The sequence below is a fragment of the Peromyscus californicus genome, unplaced genomic scaffold (genome assembly GCF_007827085.1).
Source record: "Peromyscus californicus insignis strain IS unplaced genomic scaffold, ASM782708v3 Scaffold_13__1_contigs__length_99412109, whole genome shotgun sequence".
NCBI lineage: Eukaryota > Metazoa > Chordata > Mammalia > Rodentia > Cricetidae > Peromyscus > Peromyscus californicus.
This window is the reverse complement of record NW_026294424.1, coordinates 59,316,129-59,342,402: the sequence shown is the minus strand read 5'-3', so window position 1 is coordinate 59,342,402 and position 26,274 is coordinate 59,316,129. Positions and strand designations below refer to the sequence as shown.

The 26,274-nt window shown below is 45.2% G+C and overlaps 1 protein-coding gene across 1 annotated transcript; it reads left to right on the top strand.

The window, feature by feature from the left end:
* Ugdh (UDP-glucose 6-dehydrogenase) lies at window positions 1-26,274 on the top strand. The gene is made up of 12 exons (XM_052734996.1): window positions 1-255; window positions 9,090-9,258; window positions 13,976-14,077; window positions 14,780-14,980; window positions 15,092-15,289; window positions 15,747-15,894; window positions 17,977-18,071; window positions 19,954-20,084; window positions 21,682-21,815; window positions 22,242-22,333; window positions 22,447-22,557; window positions 25,448-26,274. Exons 2-12 carry the CDS (start codon window positions 9,097-9,099, stop codon window positions 25,553-25,555), a joined length of 1,482 nt encoding a protein of 493 aa, XP_052590956.1. The 5' UTR covers window positions 1-255; window positions 9,090-9,096; the 3' UTR covers window positions 25,556-26,274.

The following is a 26,274-nucleotide window of genomic DNA, read 5'->3' as shown; positions in this document are numbered from 1 at the left end:
CTGGGTTCCGAAGGAAATAGAGGCCTGCCCCGGGGCCTGGCGCGGAGGGAGGCGGGGCCGTGCGGGGCGGTGGCTGGGTTCAGAGTCCCGGGAGGCCCGGCTGCGGGGGAATGAAGCCTCCGCCTTCCCCGGCAGAAGCATTTAAATACGGCCGCGGGCCCCGGGTCCGGGCAGCGGTGTGTGGAGCCTGCGGCTTGGGAGTAAGGCGCTGTCCGAGAGAACGGGATCCGAGCGGCAGCCGTGCTCCGGCCTTGGGTAAGTGCGGTTCCCCGCGGGATGTCCCCCTTCCCGCGGCCGGGGTGTGCGCGCGGTCCGGGTCGCTCCCGGCTCGCGGCGGGACTGCCCACCGCACCATCCTGGTCCCCCCTCCTTCTCGGGCCTGGCGGGAACCAGGTCCTGCGCTTGCAGGAGGTCGGAGGAGCAGGGCTTTTGATTTGCAACTCGTGCGTCTTTACGCCCGTTCCCATTTTTTTTTCCCCACTTTCCGATTTGAAGCCAACGAGATTTTCCCGCCGCTTCGGAAAGCCAAACGCCCCCCACCTCCTCCGAAGGAAGGGATCCTCTCCTTGGGGCCTCATGGGGATTTGTTGGGGACTAGACTCTGCTCACCTGGGGGTCCGCTGCTCTCCTCTGGTCGCCCCTAAGAGGAGAAAGCAACGCCCCCTGAAGACGAAACCCTAAGGCATTTATCCCAGTATCTTAGGGGGCTTCTGCAGTCCATTGTTGGCCGAGGCATATGCTTGGATGTTCTACTTGATGTCAGGGAAGGCCTTTCTTGGGGGCTTCAGAGACCATGTTTTTCGTGAGATCTTGAACATCTTGACGTCCTACGTGTAAGAGAAGTGAGTAGGGTTGTGAAATCTGGCCTAGAGAAAGGAGGGGCTCGCTGGGAGAGAGCTCATACATGGGATACACAGAGGACTAACTGTTCGTCGACTCACCTCAAAGGCCAGTCTTTGAGTTATTTCAAATCCCCTAAGAAATGGCGAACAGTAGTCTGGTCTGTTTCTTCTGAGGGGCTCTGGACTTGAAAGAGCCGAGTGTTTCTGCTCAGACGTGCTTTTGCGTACTCAGCTTCTAGTCTTAGCTGAATGCTACACAACCCTGGTTTGGAAAAGAGCTTATTTTCCCCCCCGTTCATCTCTGTACTGCTTTCTCTGTCATAACATCTCTAACCACTAGGCATGCTCCATCTTTCCCCAGCTCCAGTATTTCCACAGCTTTGTTTCATGTCCGTTAGACATAAAATTAAGTCTTTTATAATAGTTTTTATTTTTTTCTTGGATCAGGCATGTTTTAAGCGTGTGTCCAGAAATGACTGAGATGAGTGAGGTTGTTGTATCCAGCTGTCTATCACAGCTGCTGTTTAGTTCGCAGTAGCTGTGAAGAAGGGCGGCAGATAGATTATACTCTGTTCAGATTGCAGCACAGGACGTTTGCTGACTGTTAGTGACATCTTGTAGGTTGAAATGTTTATCTGAATTTATGAGATTTTACATGAACAGTAGTTTCAGGTCGGCGTGGTAAATTGCGATTCCCAGAACCCAGAGGTGAGAACTCATTTCAGAGTGACCTACTCGGTAAGCAGACAGGTCCACTTTTCTGTCAGCACCATCAGGGCCAGAGGGTGAAGACAAGTAGCAATGGAACATGGTGAAGTGAGCCTGCCGTTGGACGCACTTGCCGGACAACCTTGAGCTGGATCCCCAGACCCACAGAGAAAGGAGAACCTAGACCCCAGAAGTGCCCTCTGACCTCACACATGTGCATGCTGCATACTTCATACACACAAAACACTAAAATTATGAAAAATGAAAACAGAATCAGAAAGCATCGGTGTCATAGAAACTATTGACAACATTTTATCAAGCTCCGTATTAAAGTTTATTGAGGATTTTATTGAAACTTCCAAGTGACTTTATTTGATTTGCGTTGGTTGTGCACCCAACCTCAGTATTTTCCATCCATTGTCATGTATAAGCTGCCCTTCACTTGAAAACTAGCCCGACAAGGACACCCAAGATGAAGACCACCTCATCAGGTAGCTGTGTGTAGTGGCTCATGCCTCTAATCACAGTTCCCAGGAGGCTGGGGCAAAAGGGTCACCACCAGTTCCAGGCCAGCCTGGGCTGCAGAGTGAAACCTTACTGAGAGGGGAGGGTGGGTGGGTGTGGACAGGAGAGAAGAAGGAGGAAGAGGAGGAGAGAGAGAGAAAACACAAAACAAAGCTTATCCCGTTCTACAGTACAGTACTGCCGTCAGTGACTGCTGTTTGGAAAGAAACCTGAATTCTAGTCCTGAAATAAAGGCGGGTAAGAAGTAACTTGAGGACTAGGGGCTGTAACACAGGGGTGGAATGTTTACCTGAGATGCTTGAGACCCTGGATCTAATCCCCAGCACTATAAAAAACAAACAAGTAACGTTAGAGGTGACTGGGGAAAATCTGATGTCATTCTTTAGGTGGCTAAATAAGGTAGCAGTCTGTTCACTGCAAAATATCAGCCATCTTAACTAAATCTACGAAATAGGAAGTCCGTAATCCTAGAGTCCCAGGGAGACAGTTGCTCAATACACACCAAGGGATTTTCATACCAGGTGTTGAAGGTACAGCGGCCTTGGTGCTGGAGAGATGCCTCAGTGGTTAAAGACCCCGTGTTCCTCTTGCAGAAGACAAGGGTTCAGTTCCCAACACTCACAGTGGTGCCTCCCAACCATCTAACTCCCAGGTACTCCTGTGGTGTGTGTTAAGACACATAAACAAATCTAAAAACATTTTTTAAAGATCCATTAGCCTTGGGATACCTTATTAAACTGTGAACTCCTTAAGCCCAGGGTGGAAATATGGCCTGCTGGAGCTTGAGGGTGTAGTCTGCCTTAATAGCTCTAACTTCTTGGCTCTGGAATTAAATCGTAACTCTGAAAGATCCTCTGGACCTACTTAGAAATTATAGTCAGGCGGTGGTGGCCCATGCCTTTAATCTCAGTACTGGGGGTGGAGGGCAGAGTAAAGGCAGGCGGATCTCTCTGAGTCTGGTCTGGTTACACAGAGAAACCCTGTCTCGAACAAAACCAAAAAATACTAATTACTAGATAGTCTAGTTAAGGAGGGAGGCAATTGTCTTTTCTTTCTTTTTTTGAAGGTGTATTTTTATTTTTTATGTATGGGTGTTTTGGCTGCATGTATGTCTGTACCAGGGGTTCTCAACCTTCCTAATGCTTCAGTCCTTTAATACAGTTCCTCGTGTTGTGGTGAGCCCCAACCTTAAAGTTGTTTTCATTGCTACTTCATAACTGTAATTTTGCTACTATTATGAATTGTAATGGAAATATTTTTGGAGCTAGGTTTGACAAAGGGGTCATGACCCACACAGGTTGAGGACCATTGGTCTATACCATCTATATGCCTGGTACCTGTGGTCAGAAGAAAGCATCAGATCCACTGAAACTGGAGTTATGGATGGTTGTGAACCATTATGTGGTGCTAGGAATTGATTGTTCCTTTGGAACAGTAAGTGTTAGTAACCACTGAGCCATCTCTCCAGCCCTTGGCTGGATGTCTTACATGTGGTAGTCCTGATGAACCTTGTAGATAAACCTATTGACCCAGAGTTAACTAGGCTTTAGATGTTGATTTATGATAATGTGGCTTATAAAGAGACTGAGCAGATACACTACAGTGGAACTTTGCTATCACAGTAGAGGCTTATATTGCAGGGCCTGAAAGACAGTGACCCCTTAGTAGCTCTGGGAGATTGGCTTCAGGACCACTGCAAATGCCCAGATCTGGAAATCAAGTCCTTTAAGCAAAATGGTGCAGTATTTATCTGTCTAGAGCCTATGCATGTCTTGTGTACTTTAAATCATCTCTAGGTTACATATGATACCTAATATAACTGAGCATCATGGCACATACCTATAATCCTAGCATTGTAGAGGTGGAGGCAGGAGGATCATGAGCACAAGACTATCCCAGCCTTCACGGCAAGTTCCAGGCTAACCTAGGATGCCTAGGGAGACCTTGTCTGAAAACAATGGAAGTAATACCCAGCTGGGCTGTGGTGGTGCACACCTTTAATCTCAGCACTCCAGAGGCAGGGGCAGGTAGATCTCTGAGTTCAAGACCAGCCTGGTCTACAGAGTAAGTTCCAGGACAGCCAGGGCTACACAGAGAAACCTTGTCTCCCCCTAAAAAAAAAAAAAAAAAACAAAAAAAAAAGTAATACCTAATATAATATAAATAGTTACATCTTATTGTTTAGGAGAAAAGAAAAATTCTATACATATTTAGTAGAGATCCAACTTTTTTTTTTTTTGTAAAGCAAGGTCTCACTATGTGGTTGTGAATGGCCTGGAACTTGTATTGTAGACCAGGTTGGCTTCAAGCTTGCTTCTGCTTCCTAGTGATAGGATTAAATATGTGTGCCATTACACACACACACACACACACACACACACACACACACACACACACACACACCACACAGTTGCCTGATTCTGTAGGTGTAGACCCTCTGGGGATAGAGGATGTACTTGTACCTGAAATTTAGGCCATCACTCCCTTCCTTCTTTCCCTCCCTCCCTCCTTCCTTCCTTTCTTATTTTTTCGAGACAGGGTTTTTCTGTGTAGCCCTGGCTATCCTAGAACTCACTCTGTAGACCAGGCTGGTCTTGAACTTACAGAGCTCCACATGCCTCTGCCTCTGGAGTGCTGGGATTAAAAGCATGCGTCACCACTGTCCTGCTAGGGCCATCTGTTTCTGATAGTGTAGTTTCTGGGAATCCAAATTCATAAAGCATCAGAATGGAGAATTTTGAGGAAATATGCTGTCCAAGCCTAGAAAATTCTGTTCCTGTCTCCACGTCCCTGGAACCAGAAAATTTCTCATCTCTAGATTTCATGTCACTGTTCTTTTATGTGAAAGTGAATACCAAGTATTGCGTTGTGTTGTTCCTTACTCTTTCAGTCTCCAGTCTTAAACTGAACCACCCTGCTCGTGAAGTCCCCCTCTCCTAACACAGAGCCTCTAATTATGATGGCCCCACTCTACCATGTAGATTGTTAGTAGACTATCCTTCAGATTGCTGCCTTGCTCTCCTGAGAGAGACATCAAGGGCCACTTGTATGTAGGCATAGGCGACAGTTACTGCCTCTCACAACTCCTTAGTACTCAATGCTTTACTCCACTGAGTGTACATCCTCACTTCTCTATGTTCATTCTTTTATCTAGAATGTTCTTTGTGGTTTTCTCCCCCCGCCCATCCCCAAATCCTATCCACTCTTTAGGCCAGGCTCAACTTCTGCGTCTACTTAAGACAGCCCTTCTCTGCCTCTTCCTCTTTTTTTCCTTTCCCACCAAATTTTTATTTATTATTATTAGTGTGTGTGTGTGTGTGTGTGTGTGTGTGTGTGTGTGTGTGTGTGTGTCAGAGGGCAACATTCAGGAGCCAGTTTTCTCCTTCCACCTTTATGTGGGTTCCAGGGACTGAACTCAGGCCACCAGGCTTGTGTGGCAAGTGTTTATGCTCTGGGCCACCTCATGGGTCCCTCTTCATCCTCATTCTTCCTTGGACTTGGACACTCATGCTGCCTTCTGGTTGAGTATCTTTTTTTTTTTTTTTATCATGATGCTATTTTCCTTGGGTGTGATTCCTTTCTTTTCCTTCTTGAAGACGTCGTGAGTCATCATACTTTTCAGAGGCCTTCCTCTGTCCTTTACCCCACAGACAGTTCCTTGCTCTCTCTCCTACTTGTGCAGTCCTCTCTAGGGCACTAACAAAGGCCGTGGTTCTGTTTCTGTGCTCGTACTATATTGTAACTTGGATTACTGAGTTACATACAATACACTCAGGGACTGAGCTGTCCCACTTCCTGTTGTATCCAAAGCACACTGAACAACGGTAGCTGTTGCATAGAGGGTGTTTAATACATGTCTTTGGTTAAACTAGTCTCCAAATAAGCTGCTAAATACTTCAGTGTCAGGTCCTGTATCTATCCACGGCCTGGTCCTCTCCCATTTCTTCCTGTGAGAAGCCTTACTTTTTTATGATGGGGAAAAGACTAGGCCCCGGAACAAGGTGAAGTAAATTTTCTGGAACCATTACCAACCTTTCCCTTTTGTGAGGTGGGAAAGCTGCAGTGACGGTTGGAAGCACCTCTTCCCACAGGTAGATTTTCAGAAGATTCCCCCTGCCTTAGTCACTTAGTGTTCCCAACATCAGCGCTTCCATCCACTTAGGGTGGGGGAGCAAGATGGGAGAGGCAAGGAAGGACGGGTGACTGCCGGAAGTCAGCGTGGGTACTCTTGGTGTTTTTACCAAGGCAAGGCTTGCAATCCTAAAAGTTTAAATAAGAGTGTTTTGTTTCTCTACTTCACAGGTGCTAATAGAGGACTTTTAACTCACTTAGGCTCTTAAGGAACCAGTTTTAATATTTCCTGGTAAGTGAATCCATGTAGAAGAATGCAGCATAACAGTTAAAAAGGTGAGGTAGGGGAAGAATGGATGTCACTTTAGAATACAGTAAGTTAAAAAAAAAAAAAAAAAGCCAAGTGTAGAGACTAATGGGTCCAGATATTGCTGGCAATCCATGGAGTCTGCTTAAAAGGCAAAGGAATTTATTAGAGAAGGAAAACTCACTGTCCAGAAGAGAGGAATTATTGCAGGGTCCTGGAAGGCTGAGGCACAGTCCCACGCTGTTCTTTCACCTGGTCTGTCTCCAGCATCCAAAACCACGAGGGAGTGAAGAGAACGCAGTGTATGTGCATCTCAGGTCTTAAGAGTCCTGAGTGGCCACACCCCAGGGGCATGTACTTCAAGGTTGAGGCAGGTGTAAGTGTTACCTGCTACCTCACTAGGAGCAGTGCTTCAAGGTCATAGCTAGAACAGCTACCCATTCCAAGAGACTGTCTATATGTATATGGTATTTCTTCAGTTCAAAAATATTATGCCAGGCATGATGGTGCACACCTTTAATCTCAGCACTTGGGAGGCAGATCTCTCTGAATTTGAGGCCACCCTGGTCTACACAGCGCATTCCAGGCCAGCCAGAGCTGTATAACAGAGAAACCCTGTCTCAAAAAGACCATAATGCATATACACATAAATAAACATATAGTTGGACAAAGTAACACTGGGAGTATACACAGGAGACAAAGAGCTGTCTGCAAGGCAGACTCAGTAGGGACAGGGTAGAAGCGAGGCTTTTTGGGATAGATTTTCTTGTAATATTTGACTTTGACTTCGCACTGACAGGATGACTCAGCTGGTAAGGCTCTTGCCACCAAGCCCGAGGACCCGAGTTCAATCCCTGAGACCCACGTGGTGGAAGGAGAGAACTGGTCCATCGTCGTCGTCGTGTCCGCCCCCCCCAAACCCCCCGTCAGCAAATTTACTTTTATGTATAACGTTAAGAATGCTTTCTTAGTAGAGTCATACGGTTCCAAGGCTGCCTATTTGGGGAACTAAAACTGTGGGGGGTTTTGTGTGTTTGTGTGTTTTGCAATACTAAGACTCAAACTCAGTAGCTCACCTCATGCATGCTGGGCAAACGGTCTTCCACTGAACCACAGGCACATTCTTGCCAAGCACTGTCGAACCCAGAGCACCTTCTCTGACCCACGCAGGAGTCCACAGCAGACTGTTAAGCAATCTGGCTACCATTTTCCTTCTCTTTGGGTTTCATGAATGGGTTGGTTTCATGAATGGGTTGGATTCATGAATGGGTTGGATTCGTGATGTCTGAGACCTTGGCAGGAACTGAAGTGACTGGTCGTTTAGACAGTAATTATAGTGAATAACCAGGCAGTCATATACATAAGCCAGTTCTTGTAAATTTTTAGTGTCAATGATTTCACTCAATGGCTATTGAAAACGTATTAAAATAACTGCAGAAATGACTTGGCCGGGCTAGGGAGATAGCAGAGCAGGCTTGTGATATGAGCCTGAGGACCTGAGTTCGGATCCCCAGTACCCACTAAAAGCTACTGTGGCCGCACATACCTGTTATCCCAGGGCTGAGGGCCAGAGATGGCGTGGCTAGGGATTGCTGGTTAGCCAGTCTAGCCAGACAACAGCAAACGCCAGGTTCAGTATGATCCTGCCTCAGAGGGATAGGTGAAGAGCGATAGAGGAACATGATGTGGGCCTCAGGTTTGTACATGTCCACACATAGGTGTTGCACACCAGCACACAAATAGGCACGCACACGCACACACATTTGAAAATTCCTTTCCTTTGGTGTTTTCACAGTTTCTAATTAAAGTTGAAACAGAGTTTCAAGATTATTGCCCAGTACTTAAAAATAATCTGCGGGTGCCAAGTTAAGTATTTGAGGGGCAATTGGTTCTATTTTCTGCTCTAGAACAGCACCTGAGATGGATCATCTGTAATGAGCAGGGATTTCTTGGCTCAGAGTACTGGAGGTTGGCTGTTGTGCTGTGTCATTCTCTGGCGGAAGAACAGAAGATATGAGATCAAACCTGTAGCTTTAAGTCCTTTTATAATAGGCATTAAACCGCTGAGGGTAGAGCTCTCACGTCCTAAATGCCTCCTCTTATGCCCCACCTACCAGCTCCTTTGCATTGGGAATTAAGTTACCTGCGCACTTCGGAGGGATATGTGTAAGCCAAACAGGAGCATAAATCTTGGCCAGGTCTGAATCATGGAACTGATCTTACCATCTGCGACCATCTAAACCTGTTGGAAAACTCACCTTGGCATGCCCACGTATGCGGAAGAATTGCACAGATGTATACATTTACTCTGGGGCTTTCTCTGTCAACCAGAACTGCCCTGGTTTAGAGGACAGACTTTATTTTGCTTCTTGACTTTAACTATGAGGACATTATAATTTTCTGGCATGTGCAGTAATATCAGTTGTTATTAATTTTCCCTCTTTTTCATGCTAGCACAGTGGAGGAGTGACCAAGTCATCTAATTGGAATGTTATTTTTCACTCACAATTATCGTAATTCCTATGAGTAAACGCAGGAAATCGCTCCCGATGTCTGACATGTTGTGATGAATGTGCCGGTGATTTGTCCATAGTTTCTGTTTCCCATACTGAAGCATTCTTGCTGGTTCCCTCTAGTTCAGTCATGGTTGAAATTAAGAAGATCTGCTGCATCGGTGCGGGCTACGTCGGAGGACCCACGTGTAGTGTCATCGCTCATATGTGCCCTGAAATCAGGGTGACGGTTGTCGATGTCAATGAATCAAGAATCAATGCATGGAATTCTCCAACCCTTCCTATATATGAGGTAAATTATATATTGAACAGCTTTGTTTCTATGCTTGTGGTTCTCTGACTGTGTTGGTTAACTATTCCATATATACTAGTACTGTGATAGATATGGCTGTAGCCAGTTCAATGAAAAAAGTCTGGCTGGGCATGTTGGTAACACCCATGATCCCAGGTCTCAGGAGGACTGAAGTAAGTTCATGGTCTGCCTGGTCTACAGAGCTAGTTTAGGGCCAACCAGGGCAACACAGAGAGACCCTGCCTCAAAACAGAGCAAAGGTTCTGGATAGCGCTTGAATGTAGCTCATCCAAGCTTGACTAGCTGACATAGGCCCTGGGTTCCAGATAATAAGGAGAAAAGAAAGAAAAACAGACTAAGTGAGGTAGTGCATGCCTGTAATCTCAGTACTTTAGAGACTGAGGCAGGAGGATTACTGAACTACATAGTGAGTTCCAGGCCAGTCTGGGCTATATAGTGAGCAAAGAGCCAAAAGTCCACAACAAAAGTTCCAGATAAGAAAATGTTATGGGCCTTTGAGCTGGGAGTGTAGCACATGGTCAACCTGTATCAGGTCCTGAATTTCCTCTCCAGTACTACAAAAGAGAAAAAGAAGAAATTAGGACAATAAAATGACAGTCATGTCAGGTGTGCTGAGACAGCGAAGAAGTGTGCCAGAGCGGGGGTATTGCTCAGTTGGTGGAGTCCTTGCTCAGTGCACAGAGTCCTGTGTTTTCCGAGAAGGGGCATGGTGCCACACTCAAGAGCTGGAGCCAGAAGGAACAGAAATCCCACAAGAGGGAGTTTGGGGCCAGTTTGGGATACATGAGACCCTGTCTCAAAAAAATAGTGGACTGCTGGGTGTGGTAGAGCATTCCTTTAACTCTGACACTAAGGAGACAGAGGCAGCCTGATCTCTATGAGTTTGAGTCCAGCCTGCTCTACAGATTAAGTCCCAGGACAGTCAGGGCTACATAAAGAGACCCTGTCTCAAAAAAACACTCCCAAAACACAAACATAAGTAGTGTCGGGGTGTGGTGATGCATGCCTTAATCCTAGTGCGTGGGAGACAGGGTGGCAGATGCTGGAGCTGCATGAGACCCTGCCCATAAATTAATTAATTAATTAAGTAAGTAAATATTTCATTTTATATATAGGACTAATAATTATTTGTATTACTTATGGGGTACAGTGTGATATTTCATGTACAGTGCTTAATGATTATATCAGACTAACTAATCCTATCTATCACCTCAGAACATTTACCATGTATTTGTATTAAGAGAATTTTCCGGGCTGGAGAGATGGCTCAGCAGTTAAGAGCACTGACTGCTCTTCCAAAAGCCTCAGGTTTAGTTCCCAGCACCCACACGGCAGCTCACCACTATTACCAATGAATATGAACTTTTTGAAAAAGACAGCATTTTCTGCCCACTCTTTTGAAATGATCTGATTAGCAGTTATCAGCCGGTGAGCCTGCTGTCTCCCGAATGTTGGAAGTTACTCTTCCTGTCCATCACTACCTACACTATCACCAGCCTCCTCCCTGCCTCTGGGAATCACAGTTTTCTCTCTTTCTATGTGATCAGCTCCTCTGGCTTCCACATCATTGAGAGCATGTGTTATCTGTCTTCCTGTACCAGATTTACTTCATTTAACAGAAGACTGCTTAACCTGTGCTCTGCAAAGTCCCACCTCCATAACCTGCCTCTCATTTTCTAGAACCCAGTCAAAATAGCCAAAGAAATCTAGTGCGGTGGTTGTTCCTGTTTACATTTTTTTAAAAGATTTATTTATTTATTTATGTATTATGTATACAGTGTTCTGCCTGCAGGCCAGAAGAGGGCACCAGATCTCGTTACAGATGGTTGTGAGCCACCATGTGGGTGCTGGGAATTGAACCCAGGTGGTCTAGAAGAACAGCCAGTGCTCTTAACCTCTGAGCCATCTCTCCAGCCCCTCCTGTTTACATTTTAATAAATAACGGGGATATGAGTTTACAGTTATACCTCCCCCAGTGGCTTATGTTAAAAGGCCTGGGCCTGGGGGGATAATGGCTCAGCTGAGAAAGGCATTTTATCAAACCTGATGGCCTGAGTTTGATCCTGGGAACCCCACAGCGGAAGGAAAAAAATTTTCACAAAAGTTGTTCTCTGACCTCCATATGCACACCATGGCAAGCACGTGCTATGGCACACACACACACCCACACACACCCACACACCCACACACACGAATGAATGTAAAAAATAAGTTAAAATTAATAAAGAATAGGACTTTACATGTATGAATGTTTTGTGTGTATGTTTGTATGTGCACCACATGCGTGCTCTTGGAGGTCAGAAGAGGGGTTGGATCCCCTGGAACTGGCATTCTGGATGGTTGTGAGCACCATGTGGGTGCTGGGAAATAAACCCGGGTCCTCTGCAAGAGCAACCTGTGCTCTAAACTGCTGAGCCATCTCTCCAGCCCCCTCTATAAATTCTTCAAAAATATATAAATAAACAAATGCAGAGATAATAGTAAATGAATCCCTGTGACCTCATCACTGTTCGAGCAGTTATGAACATCCCAGTTTCTTCCCATCTCCCACCATCCTAATTATTTATGATTTCATCTGTTATAGGTGCATTATGTGCATCTAAAGATTCTTCTTTTTAGGCATGAACACATCACCATTCATTACTAAAAACAAAAAATTTTACTATGTTCGGGTGGTGGTGACGCACACCTTTAATCCCAGCACTTGGGAGGCAGAGGCAGGTGGATCTCTGTGAGTTCGAGGCCAGCCTGGTCTACAGATCGAGTTCCAGGGCAGCCAGGACTGTTATGTAGAGAAACCTTGTCTCGGAAAACCAAAAAGCAAAAAAAAAAAAAAAGATGAAGCGCTCTTGGGACTGGGAGTGTAGCCTACTGAGAGAATGGACACTTAGCATGTTCTAGGCCTTGAGACCAGTCACCACCACCAAAACACCCAAAAACCCAAAACAAAAGAAAAAGCTTATGCATGTTCATCTATCCACTAGTTAGTTTAAATCAAGGACCGAGTAAGATGCCCATTTTGCAGTAGAATGATATCACTTAAGTATCTTATTGTATTTCTTTTGAGACAGGCTCTCCCTGGACAGATCAGGCTGGTTGGTCTCAAACTGGAAGTCCTCCCATCAGCCTCCACGTGCTAGGGCACAGGTGTGCACACTACATCCCGCTGTGTCCTTTTTGTTTGGTGTTTGTTTTGCAAGACAGGGTTTCTCTGTGTAGCCCTGGCCATCCTGGAACTCACTCTGTAGACCAGGCTGGCCTCGAACTCAGAGATCCGCCTGGCTCTGTGTCCGAGTGCTGGGATCAAAGGCGTGCACCACCACCGCCCGGCAGCCGTGTCTTCTGTAAGTCCACAGCCTTGTATTTTCCTGCTCACTGGTCACCCTCCCTTGCTTTAATGGTTGTTTTCTCCCCTGCTCTTCAGTCAGAGAAGCTGGTCTGTTGTGGACATTTTCAGAGTGGATTCTCCTGGCTGACTCCTGAGCTCCCTTGAGTATTTCTGACATTTTTTTCTCTATCCTTTCTTTTCTGTAAATTGGCAGTTAGCTCTAGAAGACCCATCTGATCAGATTTAGGCTTGGTTTTTTTCTCTCTCCAAGACTACTTTTGGACTGACAGGATGACTCTGGGTAAAGGTGCATGCCACCAAACCTGATGACCCGAGTGTGACTCCAGACCAACACGGTAGAAGGAGAGGACTGACTCCCAAAAGTTGTCTTCTGACCTCCACACGTACACCATGCACACCCACAGCCACACCCAAAATAAATGTGAAAGTTAAACTTAGACTTTTTAAGTGCCGTGTTCCTTTATTTATTTATTTATTTATTTGGTTTTTGTTTGTTTGTTTGTTTTTTCAAGACAGGGTTTCTCTGTGTAGATTTGGTGCCTGTCCTGGAACTCACTCTGTAGACCAGGCTGGCCTCGAACTCACAGAGATCCACCTGGCTCTGCCTCCCCAGTGCTGAGATCAAAGGCGTGCCCACCGCCACCCGGCCTTTAAAATTTTTTTAATATACATATATCACCAGTAAAATTGCATGGGAAAAAGTAGATTTTCAGTGTTTCTTATAGTAGAATTTGGAAAAACACATACTATTGTTTCTTTGTATGAAGTACACACTGGCTTTCGCAACCACCTCTATGGTGTGACTCCTGGGGGTGGGGGCTATAACACTGCATTCATAATGACAGTGCAGAAAGTGTGCTTGAAATCACAGGGCCTTGAGGATGTGATAACCGGGTTGATAGGAGGAGTTGAGTTAATGGTTAACGTGTGACCTGGTACATGGCAAACAATGACAAAGCATTTTAGAACGCTGATCTTTGATTGCACAAGTTCACCTTTGCCTCATCTAGTGGTGACTTCCTTACATGCTGCGTTTTGTGTATGATTTGCCCCCTTCTCTGGTTTTCACAGGACCTCCCAGTGAGGCCTGGTCTGACCCCAGATTCACTGTTTAGCTCAGCCTCGCCTCAGACTCGGTTGCCCTGTCTCAGCCTGCCAGGTGACAGGCCCCAGGCGTGCACAGCCATGCCCAGCAATCCTCTGCTGTTGTAAAAAGATACTGCTCGGAAGCCTAGGCCTTTAAATTACAGCGCAGCCTTCCCCTTAACGAAGCTGATTTTGCTGCTGTGCGTCTCAGGACTGGATAATGCTGTGTGGTCAACGCCTTTTCCTTTTTTCCTTCTCTAGCCTGGATTAAAAGAAGTGGTCGAGTCCTGTCGAGGGAAAAATCTATTTTTTTCTACCAATATTGATGAGGCCATCAGAGAAGCTGATCTAGTATTTATTTCTGTAAGTAGTTTGCTTTGCTGTGTGATTTTTTTTTTTTTTTTTTTTAATATTCCTGTCTGTGAAAGCTTCTTTGTTTTGTTTGGTATTAAACCACACAAGTGCTCTTAACTGCTGAGTCATCTCTCCAGCCCTAAAATTTCTTTTTAAATACTATAATAGGGGCTGCAGAGATGGCTTAGCTGGTAAGAGGGGCTGCTCTTCCAAAGGACCTGAGTTCAATTCCCAGCACCCACATGGCAGCCTGCAAATGTTTGTAACTCCAGGTTCAGGATCCAACACCCTCTTCTGACCGCCATGGCCACTGGGCAGGCACATGGTTCATGTACATGCACATAGACAACATACACGTAAAATAAAATTATTTTTTAAAAAGGCCATGGTAATATATTGTACATGATAGTCAAAGGCACTGCTTTAGTAAGGACCTCTGAATTCATCCATTTTTGCCTCCTGGCCTTCGCTGGGAACCTGCCGGCCTGCCCTCGTATTATCGCACACGTAAGCAGCTTCTCCACAAGAGTTCTATGGATGTTTCCAGTTGTTTCTTTTCCGTGCTTGTATCTGTAAAGTGCGTTGAGTTGTTCTGTGAGAGTTAAGACCATGCCCACTGTTGATTGGTGAACTGATTTCCTGGGCACTGTCTTGAAAACACTGAACAGTCTTCACAGGCACTGTGTTCTCCATCCCAAATGCTTTCACTAGGTGAACACACCAACAAAAACCTATGGCATGGGGAAAGGCCGGGCAGCAGACCTGAAGTACATTGAAGCGTGTGCTCGACGCATTGTGCAGAACTCCAATGGCTACAAAATCGTGACGGAGAAAAGCACCGTCCCCGTGCGGGCAGCAGAAAGCATCCGCCGTATATTTGACGCCAACACAAAGCCCAACTTGAATCTACAGGTAGGAAGAAAGAAAACACTAGAATCTGATTCTTCTTAGGTCAAGACTGATGCTTTAAAGTTACCCACAATTCACTCTAGCCTAAAACTTTCCTTCGTATCGCTCTTCTAGGTACTGTCCAATCCTGAGTTCTTGGCAGAGGGGACAGCCATCAAGGACCTAAAAAACCCAGACAGAGTCCTGATTGGAGGGGATGAAACCCCAGAGGGCCAGAAAGCTGTCCGGGCGCTGTGTGCTGTGTACGAGCACTGGGTTCCCAAGGAAAAGATCCTCACCACCAACACTTGGTCCTCAGAGCTTTCCAAACTGGTTAGTGCGAAGCTTGCAGCTCTTCCTTAAATCTGTTATTTTGTTTAGGCAGCGTATTCAGTGTTACTCAGGCCAGTGTCAAATTCACATCCTGCCTCAGCTTCCTGACTGTGAGGAGGGATCAACACACACACACACACACACACACACACACACACACACACTCACACACACACTCACACTCACACTCACACACACTACACTAAAATATTTATTTTGCTTTATGTCTTTCAGTGCTGGGGATTAAACCTGAGGCCTCACCTGTTAGTCAGGTTCTCTACCACTGCAATTTAATCTTTTTGGCTTGTCTTTTCTAATCAGTCTTCACTGTCTCCTCAAAGTGAGCCCATCAATCTCTTATGCCTGCTCAGTAATGTGCATCACCTGAATATATACACCCTGGCACACGAAATTGCTTTTCCGCTCATTGCCTTCTCTCATTTCTCCTTATTTTAAGGCAGCAAATGCCTTTCTTGCCCAGAGGATCAGCAGCATTAACTCCATAAGTGCTCTGTGTGAAGCAACGGGAGCCGATGTGGAAGAGGTGGCCACAGCCATTGGCATGGACCAAAGGATTGGAAATAAGTTCCTCAAAGCCAGCGTCGGTAAATACAGTTTTTCTCTACATAAAATAGGTTACGGGCATTTAGCTCAGTGGTAGCCCTGGGTTCGGTCCTCAGCTCTGGAAAAAAAAAAAATAGGTTACTAAAGCTTCCAGCTTTATAGAAGATTTTTGTTTTTGTTTGTAACTTAATATCCTTTAAAGAAAAAAAAAAGATTCTAGAGGGGCTGGAGAGATGGCTGATGGTTAAGAGCACTGGCTGCTCTTGCGGAGGATCAGAGTTCAATTCCCAGCACCCACGTGGTGATTCAGTCATCTGTTACTTGAGTTCCAGGGCATCCTAAGCTCTCTTATGACTTACATGGTATACATGCATACATGTAGACAAAACATTCATACACATAAAACAAATCTTAAAGGGCCTGTAAGATGTTTCAGTGAGTAAGGGGCACCTGTCCCCAAGCCTAGTGACTTTGTTTGAACTCACATGATAAAAGGAGAGAACAGACTCCCTCAAGTTGACCTCTGACCTCCAAATATGAACGGACTTCCACATAGTACCTTCCCATAGGTTGTAGAGATTAAGTGAAATGGGCATGCTTATCCTTCCCCTTAGGAAGCAGAGGCAGGAGGATCAGGAGTTTGAGGCTAGCTGCTGTTACATAAGTTGCCCAGGGTGCCTTTGAACTTGTTCTGTAGCCCCGGCAGGCTGTGAGTCTTCTGTGCTCCTACATCAGTCTCCGAGGTAGTTGAGATTACAGGCATGTGCCACCACGCCTGGCCACAGCATATTTGCCCAATCTGTGAACCCAACTTTATACCAGCCCTGTTAGTCAGTTCTCAGTATCTGTGGTAGTTACGCTGTATTTTAGCACTAAAATACAGAACACAACTTAGTGAAGCCCTGTCTCATAATAAAAAATACATAAAGCGGGTTAGGACAGTGTTAGAGTGCTTGCTTAGCATGCACGCTCATGTGCGTGCACACACACACACACACACACACACACACACACACCACACACACACACAGAGCTAGTATTTCTGAGGCTAAATGTCACTTTCCAGTACTGTTTTCTCTGCCCTTTTTGATGTTTTCTCTAACTATAATAAAAATGGCTATTTACATAGACATAGCATGTGTCATGTTCTATAGCAATACTTTATCTCCTTTAGGTTTTTTTTTTTTAAAGACAGAGTTTCATACAGCCCAGGCTTGCTTTAAACTTGCTATATAGTCAAGGTTGGCCTCAAACTCCCGATCCTACTGCCTCTACCTCCACTGAGCCAGAATCACAGATGTTCGAAACTACACTTGGCATTTTTGCTGTTTATCACCTAATAAGGAGGTGCTTTGATTTTTGTCTTTAGACAGTATTCAGATTCAAGGAAAGTTGTGAGCCTTGCTCAGAATCCTCCAGTGCTGAGGCCAGATGGTTCTGACACTGAAGCCCCTCCCTTCCTACTGCAGCCTGAATTACGGCCCAAATCCAGCCCACAGCTTGTGTACATGAGTACAGTATAGTGTGGAATATAGTCATCCCACACCCACAGCCTGTCCCTTGTCTTTGCCTACTATGGAGCTGTGGTGGCAGAGATTTTATGACCCACCAAGACTGAAATATTTACCCTCTGGCCCTTTACTAAAAGTTTCCTAACTCTGTAGTAAAGTAGGAGACAGAGGCAATCGTACCAGATAGGTACAGAAGAGATAGAAGATAAATGTAAGGAAAGGTCAAGTGGGGGCTGGAGAAACGGCTCAGAGTTAAGAACGTTTGTCCTTGTGGATGAGCCGTGTCTGTTCTCAGCACTCACACAGTGGTTACTCTAAACCATCCATCCCTCTTCTAACCTCTGGGGATAGTGCACACACACACATGCACACACACAAAAATATTTTTTTAAAAGGAAAAAGGCCAGATGTAGCTTTATTGAAATGATGTACTGGGTCTCATGTAGCCCAGGCTGGACTTGAACTCACCATGTGACTGCAACAATTTTCTGCTATCTGAATTTTATTACTTAAAATCTAAATAAAAGTCACCGATGTTGTATAAGTTTTGCTACAGGATTTAGTTTCTGGATCTTACCTGAAAATATTGTCAGTTTTTTTTTCTTCCTTCAGGTTTTGGTGGGAGCTGCTTCCAAAAAGATGTTCTGAATTTGGTTTACCTATGTGAGGCCCTGAATCTGCCCGAAGTAGCTCGTTATTGGCAGCAGGTATATATCTTTGTAGTCAAAGGCTTCTGATTAGAGTCTAATGAACACTGCTCCCTTGGTGAAATGTTCCAGGAACTGAATTTACTTATTTCAGGTTTACTTAATGAATGTCTTCTTTCACTTAGTCTTTTTTCCTAGTCGACTGTGATGGGCATTTTTGATACATCAGTACTTCCCATTTTATAGTTAAGTTTGCTCAGAATGAGTCAGAAGTAATATTATCCTTCACGTTTGAGGGTATGTGTTGGCGACTGTCTCATGTAAACAGGCTGGTCTTGAACTTGCTGTGCAGCCGAGAATGACCTTGAACACCTACTCCCTCTGCCGCCTCCTGAATGTTAGAGTTACAGGCATGCGCCATCATAGGAGACAGGGTCTCACTGTGTGGTCCAGGCTAGCCCAGAATTTGGTGTGAAGTGCCCACACTGTAATATGTTCAAGTGGTTTGCATCTGTGGACGCTTTCCTTCCCCTCTCTCAGTTTCACAGAGTTAAAACGGGAACCTCTTCCTGGCTTATCAAACGCTTGTTTATTCTGGATACTCTTTGGGAGCACTTGGCATGCAGAACATCATTTAGTCCTCTTCACGAACATGATCCCCCATTTTTAGATGAGAGAAGATACTTTGAGAAATGACATAACTTGCCTAAGGTACCGGCCAGGATATGTATGCACCATTCCCAAATGGTTTCAAATTTCAGCAATAGCTACGGGAGCGAGTCTGTAGAGATGGCTCACTCTCTGTGTATTTCACTCAACCTAGCAGGCGGCTTTATCTTGCCATTCATTATGTACAAAATGCAGGTGAAGTCCTGATTTCTCAACACTTTGGGCTCCTTTTCAAGCTGCCAAGAACTTGAGATGGTTCCTGAAAGCTTTTGAAATAGCCTCCTCGCTCCCCCATTCTCTGCATCAGCACTTCAACTAGCAGATGCGGCAGATGCTCTTAGATGCTTTTACTCAGGATGTTTGGCTGAAAAGCTTGTCCAGTACTTGTGGTGTCACAGTTGACGCAGAAGCAGCTCTCCGTCTGTGTGGTATCTTTTCCTAGCCATTTTCTTCTCATGGTGAGATGGTGAGCTTTGGTGAGTTGCTGAGCTTTGGTGAATGGTGAGTTGTAGTCGAAAATTTCTCTGGTCCTGCCTTGCCCAGCAGTCTGGACGAATCTCTCCCACCCGAAGTCCTGCAGCCGCTTATAAAATAATTACTCCAAAGGAGGCGGCTGGCTTCTCTTCTGACTCTACCCTTCTTCTCTCTGTATCTCTGCTTCTCTTCCCCCTTTTCCTCCTTGGTAATGGTGAGTTGCTGAGCTTTGGTGAATGGTGAGTTGCAGCATTTGAGGAGTGCTTGGAGAGCTGATTGCTTACCACCTTGTTCTCTCTGGGGAGTTGAAGCTAGCTTGGAGGGGAGTGCCTCATTTAGGCAGGCTTTGTGACTGCATCTAGGTGCCTTCAGAATTCAAGCCTGGCTCTGTTCCTGTCTTTTCATCCACCCCAGCTTCACTCACTGCAGACCAAGCCAAATGAAAATGAACATTTTCAGAAAGGCTCGGAAGGAAGGGAATTGGTGGAATTTATTATTACTATTATTTGTTTTTTCAAGACAGGGTTCTCTGTGCAGCCCTGGCTGTGCTGGAACTTGCTTTATAGACCTGGCTGACCTGGTACTCAGAGATCTGCCTGCAAGTGCTGGGATTAAAGGCGTGTGCCACCACATCTGGGAATTGGTGGATTTTTCATTTTCAGATTTAAATCTAAATGACAGTGTTGAGTATGAATATGTAAGCCATATATTTATACAGCAGCACTTACTATAAAACCAGATGTATGGCCTAGACTACACTTTTGTAAGCTAACATTGTATGTTCTACATATAATTTCAGGTCATAGACATGAATGACTACCAGAGGAGGAGGTTTGCTTCCAGGATCATAGACAGCCTGTTTAATACAGTGACTGATAAGAAGATTGCTATCTTGGGGTTTGCATTCAAAAAGGACACTGGTGACACCAGGTATCAGTTCTTTTTTTATTTTTTTTAAGATTGATTTATTTATGTGCATTGGTGTTTTGCCTGCATGTATGTCTGTGTGATGGTGTCAGATCCTCTGGAGCTGGAGTTACAGACAGTTGTCAGCTGCCATGTGGGTGCTAGAATTGAACCCAGGTCCAGCAGCCAGTGCTCTTAACTGCTGAGCCATCTCTCCAGCCCCAGGTATCAGCTCTTTAAAACATTAAAAAAAAAGTTTTGTTTTGTTCTTTTTTTTTTTTTTTTTTTTGGTTTTTCGAGACAGGGTTTCTCTGTGTAGCTTTGCGCCTTTCCTGGGACTCGCTTTGGAGACCAGGCTGGCCTCGAACTCACAGAGATCCGCCTGGCTCTGCCTCCCGAGTGCTGGGATTAAAGGCGTGCGCCACCACCGCCCGGCTTGTTTTGTTCTTTTTAATTTTACATATGCTTGGTGACTCACAGTATTAATCTCAGGAGCCATATTTAGGGACAGATCTCTATGAATTGGAGGCCAGCCTGGCCTATATAGCAAGTACCAGGCCAGCCAGGGTTACTTGGTGAGTATGTGTACATGCATACATGTGTGTGTGTGTGTGTGTGTGTGTGTGTGTGTGTGTGTGTGTGTGTGTGTGTGTGCGCAAGTCATGGAATTTGTGTGGTGGTCAGAGGACAACTTTGAATAGGCAATTCTCTCCCTCTGTAAAGAGGATCCACTTTTACCTGCTAATTTATTTTACTGGCTCTCTTTAAAACATTTCAGGGCCAGAAGTGGGTAAAGGCACTTGCTTCTAAGCCTGATGGGACTCAACATGATGGAAGGAAAGAAACAACTGCCCCCCCTGACCTCCACCTGGGCACCATGGCACACACATAAACACACACACACACACACACACACAAATAAATAAATGTAAAGAAAGAATAAACAAAAGTAACACTTCAAACCCTTGGTGAGAGCATGGGAACATTCCATCTTATCCCAATCTTTCAATTGGTAGAAATGAATAGAAGTACATGTGTGTGTACATATGTGCATTTGTGGTTTTTCTATAGTATTTTATTCTCTATTATATAAAGATGCCAGAAGAGGGTTGTGAACATAGTGCCACACTAGGCAGAGGAGGGCCTATGTATCTGTGTGTGTGTGTGTGTGTGTGTGTGTGTGTTAGCCAGTTGTGGTGATGCACACCTTTAATCTCAGCAGTTGGGAGGCAGACACAGGCAGATCTCTGTGAGTTTGAGGCCAGACTGGTCTACAAAGCAAGTTCCAGGACAGCCAGGGCTGTTACACAAAGAAACATGTCTTGAAAAACAAAATCAAACAAACAAAAGCACCTGTATCCTCGACACTTAGGTTTGACTAGAACTTACCACCATATCTTAAATTTCCTGATTTTAGAATATATCATTCTAAATGAGTGGTGGTGGTGACACCCACCTTTAATCCCAGCACTCTGGAGGCAGAGGCAGGTGGACCTCTAAATTCGAGGCCAGCCTGGTCTACAGAGGGAGTCCCAAGACAGCCAGGGCTACACAGAGAAACCGTGTCTGGAACAAACAAGACTGTGTCATCTATAGCAACACTGACTCGTTTCTCCTTCAGAGAATCCTCCAGTATCTACATCAGCAAATATCTGATGGATGAAGGTGCACACCTCCATATCTATGACCCCAAAGTACCCAGGGAACAAATAGTCGTGGATCTTTCTCATCCGGGTGTTTCAGCAGATGACCAAGGTAGGACTCTGTTCCGTAAATCATTTTGGATATGAACGCGTACAACTGTTTTTCCTTTGAAACCGTTAGTAGCTGCATTTTCTGTTGCTTATTGTCAGGGGTTGGCCCTGTATTCAGCCTCATTGCTCAGAAATTAAACCTTAGGAAGTCTGTCCTCATCTTCCATCTGAAGTCATCACCTGGGTTTTAATCCAGTCATTTCTGCAGGGGCCAGGGATCTAGCTCAGTGTCCTCCACAAAGCCCTAGAGAGTCCCAGGAAATAATTGTGGAGAAAGTTGGGGGTGCTCCTAGTTCCCCATCATTCCCACTCAGTCATCTGTTGTTCACCTTCTGTCAGACACGCCTTCTCAGGACTAGTGTTAAATACTTAACTTCAGACGCCTTGTTTCACATTTCTCTTTTGGTCATTGTTGCTATTTTTATAGTGTCCAGACTGGTGACCATTTCCAAGGATCCATATGAAGCATGTGATGGTGCCCATGCCCTGGTTATTTGCACCGAATGGGACATGTTTAAGGTGAAGTCTCAAAAATTACATTAAGGAAAATTCTAGAGGCATTCCAGCATCAGCTCCAGCTGAGTATGTGTCCACATGTGTGTTCTAGTTCTTCATTTGGTATGTCTTCACAGGAACTGGATTATGAACGGATTCACAAAAAAATGCTGAAACCCGCCTTTATCTTTGACGGGCGACGTGTCCTGGACGGGCTCCACAGTGAACTGCAGACCATCGGCTTCCAGGTAATCGGGATTCTGGACTGGCGCTTTGTTCATTTGATCTTGTCATTATTACTTTATTTCTCTCTCTCTCTCTCTCTCTCTCTGTGCATGGTTTGGGGTGGGGACATGTTGGAGGTCAGAGGACAACTAGAGTCAGTTCTCTCCTCCCTTCTTTATATCTGTCCCATAGAGCTTTGGACTTAGGTAGCAAGTACCTTTACCCTCTGAGCCGTCTCAATGGCCTGGTCTTTTACAAACCCACTGTATGGGTTTTAGAATTGTCATATTTTTGTTTTTTGTTGTTGTTTTTTTTTTTTTTTTTTTTTTTGAGACAAGGTTTCTCTGTGTAGTTTTGGTGCCTGTCCTGGATCTCGCTCTGTAGACCAGGCTGGCCTCGAACTCACAGAGATCCTCCTGGCTCTGCCTCCCGAGTGCTGGGATCAAAGGCGTGCCCACCGCCGCCCGGCAGAATTGTCATATTTTCTAACTTAGCAGTAAGATAATCAGGCAAGAGGTCTTCTGGGAAGTCCTGATTTTTCGGTGACCATTCCACTCCTTCCCTGTTGTGACGTAAAGTTGGTCTCCTTAGCCGCTGAGAGGGCATCAGGTGCCTGTTGTACAGCATGTCCCTAGCTCACCTCATAACACCCGTCACATAAGAAGACACTGGTTACATGGTGCATTCCTCATGGTTTTTCACAGCTGAGCTTCATACCCCAGTGAAGCCCTGGGTGATGGGTGGGCTTAGATTGTGGGTGGCCACTGAGGAAATGCTTCATTGTGGCAGCCACACGGTCTTCCTCGTGGGAGCATAGTTAGCACCCACCTCATCAGGTACCTCGGATCATCAACTGGTGTTCATCCTATACCTACCAGACACTCAGTGCTGTCCCTGTGCTGTGAGAGGTCTGAAGGGAGAATATGGAGTTCCTGAAACTAGCCCTCTTTTCAGTCAAGTTCACTGATTGTGGAGCTTGGGAAAACTGACAGAACCTGCCCAGAGCAGTGCATCTGTGTTCTCAGCTCTCCCCCAAGTTCTGCATCTGTGTGTTCTCAGCTCTCCCCCGAGTTCTGCATCTGTGTGTTCTCAGCTCTACCCAGAGCAGTGCATCTGTGTTCTCAGCTCTACCCAGAGTTCTGCATCTGTGTTCTCAGCTCTCCCCCGAGTTCTGCATCTGTGTGTTCTCAGCTCTACCCAGAGCAGTGCATCTGTGTTCTCAGCTCTACCCAGAGTTCTGCATCTGTGTTCTCAGCTCTACCCAGAGCAGTGCATCTGTGTTCTCAGCTCTCCCCCGAGTTCTGCATCTGTGTGTTCTCAGCTCTACCCAGAGCAGTGCATCTGTGTTCTCAGCTCTACCCAGAGCAGTGCATCTGTGTTCTCAGCTCTCCCCCGAGTTCTACATCTGTGTGTTCTTAGCTCTCCCCCGAGTTCTGCATCTGTGTGTTCTCAGCTCTCCCCCGAGTTCTGCATCTGTGTGTTCTCAGCTCTCCCCCGAGTTCTGTAAAGTAACAAGTTGTTTCTTTCTACCTCCTGAAGCAGTGTGAGCATGGCGTAGAGGCTCCCGGCAGAGTAAGTTAGGGAAGGTTAAAAAAAGAGTTGCCGGAGGAGGGCTGTCTGCATGGTGGCACACTACGAGGGCCTGTGCATTACCTCAGCCGGGCGGTGGTGGCGCACACCTTTAATCCCAGCTCTCGGGAGGCAGAGGCAGGCGAATCTCTGTGAGTTCGAGGCCAGCCTGGTCTCCAAAGCGAGTTCCAGGAAAGGCGCAAAGCTACACAGAGAAACCCTGTCTCGAAAAAACCAAAAAAAAAAAAAAAAAAAGAGTTGCCGGAGGAGGGCCGTCTGCACGGTGGCACACTATGAGGGCCTGTGCATTACCTCAGCGCCGGCGTGCAGGCGGCAGGAAGGCCTTATCTGCTCATTACAACACTGCATCTGCTTTCTTTAGCCTCTCACTCACTTGTTAAAGGGCCATTTCTGTCATTTGTGAGACACTCACTGGGTTTCAGCAAGAGTCAGCTGACAACTTTAACCCTTCAGACCTTGGAAATTCCTCCATCCCACCCTCCTTAGCTAACAGCGGGACTGCTTTTCTGAGTTGTGACTTAAATTAGTTATTTCTAATTTTTGTTTTTTGAGATAGGGTTTTTCTGTGTGTAGCCCTGGCTGTCTTTGGAATAGCTCTGTAGACCAGGCTGGCCTCAAATCATAGAGATTTACCTGCCTCTGCCTCCCAAGTGCTGGGTTGCCCAGCTGAGTGTTATTTTTAAAATCTTATTTCTAAGACGTATGTAGAAAGATACATATTTTAAATTATTTTAGTCAGTTGTGGTTTCACTCAGGAGGCAGAGGCATGTGGATCCCTGAGTTCAAAGCCAGCCTGGCCTACCGAGTGAGTTCCAGGATAGCCAGGGCTACACAGAAGAAAAAGAAAGGGGGTCGTCTGGGGCTGGAGAGATAGTTCAGTGATTCAGAGTACTCACTGCTCTCCTCAAAGTCCTGAGTTCAGTTCCTAGCACCCACATGGCGGCTCACAACTGAGGCCTTCTGGTATACAGATGTCCATGCAGATGAAAATACTCATATACATAAAAAAGTGAAGCGCTCGTGTCTATCACTTGATTGAGGTGTGCTAGTCCGTGCACTCCAGCACTTGGGAGGCAGAAGCAGGAAGGTCTCTGAGTTAGAGACCAGAGCTTCATAGCAAGACCCAGTCTCTATAAACCCAAACAAAATCAAGCCAGCAAAGTGGGGCGACACTTGATTCTAGAAACACAACAATAAAGGAGCAAAGATCTCAGCAACTCAGACAACTTTAAAAAGTGTTTCTCTTCTTATCTCTCTACATTGTAGAGCTCTTACATATGTGCCTGTGATTAATAGTTTTGTTTTGTTTTTTCCCCTCTTCAGATCGAAACAATTGGCAAAAAGGTGTCTTCCAAGAGAATTCCATACACTCCTGGTGAAATTCCAAAGTTTAGTCTTCAGGACCCACCCAACAAGAAACCCAAGGTCTAGATATTCCCATTTTATGTGGTTATTTTGGTACTTCAAGGTAGCCAGCGTCTGTCTGATATTAAATGGTAAATGAACTACATGTTTTTAAGGAAACAAAAATATTTTTTTAATCATCAAATTTATACTAGCTATATGGGTGTTAGCATACCTAGGAATTATGAGTCAAGAATAATTTTTACATATTTTTATATTATTATCCTCTGTTATTGAATGGATGGAAAACAATCATGTTGGTTTCAATGTTGTCAATTTTTGTAAAATAGAAACTTTGAACACTTTCCAGCATTACAAACTGTCCACAGACTGGGAAAGGCAGTCTCGTTCTCCTGGGCGTGGTTTTGTTTGCTTACCATTAACTGGGGTTTTTAAGCCATGAAATCACTGTGCTACTGTGTATGGGCCGGTTAAAGTTCTCTGTCCTTTGGTTTTAATGTGATATGTCATTAGTGGTTTTAATTGTTTTTTGTTTTTCCCCAAAAGATCACTCTGCATTTCCTCCCCTGCCTAACATGAACAGTACTTTCTTTTTTGAAAGACTTTAACCTGAGGAGAAAATCAGTCTGTGGTCTGTGCTGTTTCTTAGCTTTCACCACTGATTGTTACTTTTGCAGCCTCAGTCCAAAACTGTTTGTTACCTTCATTTTGATTATGTCTATTACAATTCTAATATTTTCCTTTAATCAAGAAATCCAATAAAATCTCATGTGTAAATTAAAAGA